The following is a 5602-nucleotide window of genomic DNA, read 5'->3' as shown; positions in this document are numbered from 1 at the left end:
AAAATTTGGCAAAACACCCCTCTAAGAAGGCATATAGTTTCCTCCTTCTTAGATCCCTCCCTGCTGCCGCTAAATGCCACCTCTCGGGGTTCCAAACCCCTTCATTAAGGCCGGCCCTCGGAATCGTGTTGGGCCATGCCTGCGCGATGGGGGAGTCGCGCAGGGCCAGCAGTTCCCTCCTGGAATACAGTCCCGAGTCGTGACAGGAGGTCCAACAGCAGAGTTGGGAAGGGGAAAAGTCCTCGTGGTGGTGGTCAAGGGGTTAGATGGATTAGAAGAAGGCGACATAGTTCGTAGGTCTTTACACCCCCCATAAGAAAGAAAGAGGGAGGGGGGGAGGGAGTTGCAGTCAAAGTCGGCCAGCCAACAGCGTAGGCCTCCGGGCCCGCCGAGCCCAGTCACACAGGTCCCCAGGGCCCCCAGGCACTCACCGTCAGGCATATCTCTCCGGCCAATGCCTCCCTTGGGCCCTGTCCTCCGCCCGGGCCGTTCTTCCGCCCAGGCCGCTGTGCCACTGTGACGGCGCGCCCTCCGGGCCGCTGTATACCACACTGCTGGGCCGGCACAACCTCCGGGCCACTGTATGCCACGTCTCTGGTCACTCCTCCCTACAGGCCGTCGGGCCACCCCGGTCCCCAGGCCGCCAGGCCGCCAGGCTGCCACGCCACTAGGCCCCAGACTCTCGTCGGGCCACCAGATCTTCAACAGGCCGCAGGGCCGCCCCCGCATCGGGCCGCCCGGCAGCCGCGCCAGGCCGTTAGGCCGCCATAGCCTCGGGTCGTAGGTTTTCCCAAGGCCGCCGAGCTGCCGTCGCGTCAGGCCACTGGCGCAACATATCCTCCTCTTCCTCTTCTTCTGGTATCCCGCCATCAGCAAATTCCACCTCAGTCTCTAACTCACTTTCTAGGATATTTCCACCAAAAAGAGGGGGCAATGCCAGCTCTGAGCCAGGAGGCACTGAAAATTCTTCAAAACCCACAGCAGCCATGACTCTGTTCTAAACATTTTAAAAGAAAGCAATAAATATAAAATAACCACAGCTATATCAACTTGATCACAGTAAAATAATCCAGGGATTCACTTGAAAAACATTACATCTTTCCAAACATTTGAGCTAGTCACTCTCTGTCAGATTAACCTACCATATAGAGTTGTTGTTCTGTGTGTGTGAAATAGAAGAGAAAGAAAGAGAGAAAGGAAGAAAGAAAATATAGATCTATGAAATAAAGAGGTAAATCCCCTTTTCCACCAATACTTAAAATAGGATACAGGTGATTTATAGTCACCTCTATTGATATATTTAGAGTATGTAATAATTCTGTTGATATTTTTGTGAAAATAAGTCCTGATTAATTAAATGTGACCTGTTTTTGATCATATAAGATTGCATGCTTTCCCTTTGGTTACTACAGGTAGTCCTTGACTTACAACCATTCATTTAGCGATAATTCAAAGTTACAGTAGCATTTTAAAAAAGTGAATTACAACCAGCCCTTGCACTTACAACTGTCACTGCATCCCCACAGTCACATGATCAAAATATGATTGCTTGGCAACTGGCATATATTTACCATGTTTGCAGCATCCTGAGATCATCTGATTGTCATCTGCAACTTTCCTGGTCAGGTTCTGACAAGCAAAGTCAATGGGGAAGCTGGATTTGCTTAATGACCTTGTGATTCACTTAACAACTACAGTAATTTGCTTAACAACAAAGACAAAAAAGGTCGTAAAATCAGGTGTGACTCACTTAGCAACAGGAATTCTGGTCCCAAGTCAAGAATTACCTGTAAGTTGAAAACAAATGCAGAGAATATAACTTAAGAAAACCACTTCCAAACTGTTGCCCTTCGCATTTCGTGCATTTGGAAATTCCCAGGTAATCACCATACTTGTTAGGAAAACGGAAAATGCAACCTCAACACAGAGTACCAAGCTGAATTATGCTTGGTTTGAATTACAGTATCACAAGATAAGTAACAATTATTCTAGTGAACTGACTAGAAGGGCTTAATTCAAGTCAGAAAGAGGCATCCGTTAACGCTTCTACAAAGAGGGGAAGCTCCACTTTTTGAGAGTGAACTTACAACTCCGGACCGGGAATAGTAAGAGCCCAACACCAGCGAACAGTGTCAGGCTGCAAAATGCCAACTTCCCAAAATGAGATTTTTCCGATATCAAACCTACCTGTCTCTACGTTACTCCCACCTTTTTCAAAGAGACCACGAAAAATACAGGGACGACCTGACGCTGATTGATGACGTATTCAAGCAGCTAAGAAAAGCGCTGTAGCAACAAAGAAGTTTCGTGCCCGCGGTTTAATTGGAGGAAGGGAGGCGTCGCACTCCGATGATCTCTGAGCATAAGTTGACCCGACCCTGACAGAAGAGTCTGTCGTATTGCATTTACGTAAACGGAGCGTTTTTTCGATCCTGTTCCTCCCATAGTTTCATGAATGGAGAGAAGGCCGCACAGAAAGGGATGATGATGTAACATGGGTTCCGGAAGTCCGTAGTCATAGAGTAGGCATTGTAGAAGCCGAGCCATCGTTCGAAACGGAACGTTTCCTGCAATTACTGTATTTCCAGGCGTCCATCGAGTTAAGAGGGCAAGACAAGCCCTTTGCTCATCGGCGTTACGCCACGCAAATGGCGTCCAAACCGGAATCGGAAGTAATATGCCTTAGGCTACTTCTTTCTTCAGTTCTTAGTTTCGCGTTTGGGGCTTCCATGATGAACGTAGGAGCGACGTGCTTTGTTGCGTGACGGCTTTAACGGGGGACTGAGAAGAAGCCGGAGCGGCGTTGTGAAGTGAAGAAGAAGCCGGTGAGGAGGAATAGAAATCCTTAATAAGTGGAGGAGACTGGACTGGGGTTAATGCCTTGTTTAATCTCCAGACTGATTGAAACGCTAATTCTCCCCCCCCCCGGTCCTCCTAACAACCCTCTGAGGTAGGCTAGGAGGGGCCGCTTGGGGCTCAGCTGGCTTGGCGAACCCTATGGCCCATTGAGAGATCCTAACTGGCTCTCCCCAGTATTTTCGCAGCTGCTCTGCCTGGCCTCTCGATCATACTTTAGTACTTGGCTACTGTAACCATACGCCTTTTATTATATTATAAAAAACGGTCTGTTATTTCAGAAAACTGCCCTCTAGATTTAATTGTTTTTCTTGGTTTTGCTCTTCAATTTTCCTTTGTAAAGCAGAGTTATAAACAATTGTTTTTATCTTTATGATTTCACAGTTTTATTTATAATATAAAATGCAAAAGCAATTAGGAAAAATAAGGGGGGGAAAGGAGAAGTGTAGAAAAGAAGGGAGAAAAGAAAAAAAAGGCATTGACTTTCGACTCCCTCTGGTGCAGTAGAGAATAAAACAGTAACATCAAACCTCAGCTTTTTACTTTAACATAATAGTATAAACTAGCCATTTCTATAACAACAAATCTATCTACTCAGTAAAACCCAAAATCAAAGTATCTTTATGAACCTATTTCGGATTTGCCTTTTTCAAGTTTGTCGTTCATTTTTTCCAGGAAAATATGGCTATTATAAGTATTATGCCATATTCATAGTGGAGCTCCCTCCCTTCTCTCCCCCCCCCCCATTTCCTGATATACCTCTATGAGTTTTCATGGGCTGAGAGAAAGGATAGGTCTTCATACTGTCATGCAGGTGCCGCAACTTAGGAACTTGTGTCAGATGCCTTTTATGTAATTGTGACATTTGTACAACATTGTGTGTGTCATAATTTTGAGATCGGTATGAATTGTTATATACAGCCTTCTTTTACCTCAACACCATTCCCTCCCTGTCCCAATTTTCTTGTATTGGAGCTGTTACTATTTTTACTCTTCTTTTTTAGTAGGTTCTGCATAACAAAATGTCACACATTTAGTATCACAGTAGAGTTTTTTACAACATGCTTCACTTGGCTACTGAAAAAACTCATTTGGGGGGGGGGGTTTGCATGCTACATTGACACATGTAATAAACCAGATATCATGTGCATACAACGCATAACCCGCTAGGTTTTCTTTCGGAGATATTTCCTTACCAGATTCCTCAATGCCTTCAAAAATGGCGGAGCTTCTAAAGTGCTAACTTTGCTGGAAAAAATTTTTTTTAATTAAGGGAGATATTCTGAGATGTATCTGCCTTGAAAAAACACATGTTAATTGTATAGTGCAGTCAAACATCACAAGATGACCACGGGAAATATTTTGACATTTGGTATAATGTCATAAAATGTTTTATGATAATTTTTATATCATAAAATGTTTTATAAAATTTGTTAAATTTCAGTTCTATGGGAGTCATTGGTTCCAGCTTTTGGACATACTCTCTAAGTTAGCCCATTTGAGATAACCTTGATTCAAAAATCATTGCCCTCCAATGCACCATTTCCCCAAGTTAAAGGTTACACATAGACAAACAGGAAAGTTTTAGTAGTATATTAGACAATCTGTACTGTTGGGTCATCCTTTCAGGGATATTTCCTTACCAGACTTCAAAAGTGACAGAAGTCCTAATACTGCCTTCACTGGAAAAAATAGGATACATTCAGAGACGTATCTGCCTTGAAAATAGCCATGTTGTATAGCACAGTCAAATATCAGCATAGGAAATGTTTTATGTTTTGTGTTATGTCATATTCTGCTATATGATAATTATAAATGTTCTATAATTACTATATTTCAATTCCACAGGAATTTGGGGTCCCAAAGGTGAGAGGGGAAGGCTGGGAAGTTCACATGTTTTTTTAGGAATGATTGTTGGTATGTACCATGGCGTGTTTGGAAGTACTCGGAAGGCTGAAGGATTCTATGATAGAAACTAAGATATTAGAAAGGACATATTGGGAGGAACTAGTAAGATCTGAAATTTTTTGACTGAAATGGATTCAATAGGAAAGCAATTACAACTGTGGTAAGGAAGAAATCCCTTCAGACAGAATGAAAGAGAAAGGAATTGATGGGCTTAGCATCCCGGATTGTTGTGCTTATTCAGATTCTAAGATTGTGTATTACTTTCTAGAGAGTTCCATAGATTACAATTATTACATGGTAACAGCCTTACCAAGGATTATATTCCTTTACTGGCATCTGGAAACTGAAATCCTACCTTCTGAAGGGTGGTTGGTTGCAGAAATATAGTATTGGAACTGTTTCCAAGCCAGTAATGAGAGGAAAGATTAATGTAAGGCTGAATCGTAATTTAATTACTTTAGGGTGTTTTTTTTATTAGCCCTGGTTTGACTGACTTCTCTAATCCAGTTTTATTCTCTTTTCAGCCTTGATCCACCATGTCTTTAGCAGATGAGCTTTTGGCTGACCTTGAAGAGGCAGCGGAGGAAGAAGATGGCAGTTTTGCAGATGAAGAGGATGAGTCTCCCATTTATTTATTTATTATTTATTTATTGAATTTATATACCGCCCTATCTCCCTTACGGGACTCAGGGCGGTGAACAGGCGATAATAAAAACCATGATAAATATAGGCAGTTCTAAAATCAAATTAAATAACGGGCCTGTTCTAAAAACACACCCATACAAAAACCCCCACTAAAACATAATCAAACTACGCCAGGCCGGCCGCACGGAATAGA

General features: G+C 42.9%; 1 protein-coding gene and 1 pseudogene across 1 annotated transcript in view; one reads left to right on the top strand and one right to left on the bottom strand.

The window, feature by feature from the left end:
- LOC107300676 (TCF3 fusion partner-like) overlaps positions 1–988 on the bottom strand; it is an 8147-nt gene extending 7159 nt beyond the window's left edge. Inside the window, exon 1 of the mRNA XM_015829981.1 lies at positions 826–988. Coding sequence (XP_015685467.1) covers positions 826–988 — 163 coding nt within the window. The remainder of the gene's footprint in view (positions 1–825) is intronic.
- A 4312-nt stretch (positions 989–5300) lies between these two features.
- Positions 5301–5602, top strand: part of LOC107300674 — a 12325-nt pseudogene continuing 12023 nt past the window's right edge.

The sequence above is a fragment of the Protobothrops mucrosquamatus genome, unplaced genomic scaffold (genome assembly GCF_001527695.2).
Source record: "Protobothrops mucrosquamatus isolate PMUCROS unplaced genomic scaffold, P.Mucros_1.0 scaffold7919, whole genome shotgun sequence".
NCBI lineage: Eukaryota > Metazoa > Chordata > Lepidosauria > Squamata > Viperidae > Protobothrops > Protobothrops mucrosquamatus.
Note: the sequence above shows the minus strand (reverse complement) of the source record. Positions and strands in the feature narration are given on the sequence as shown.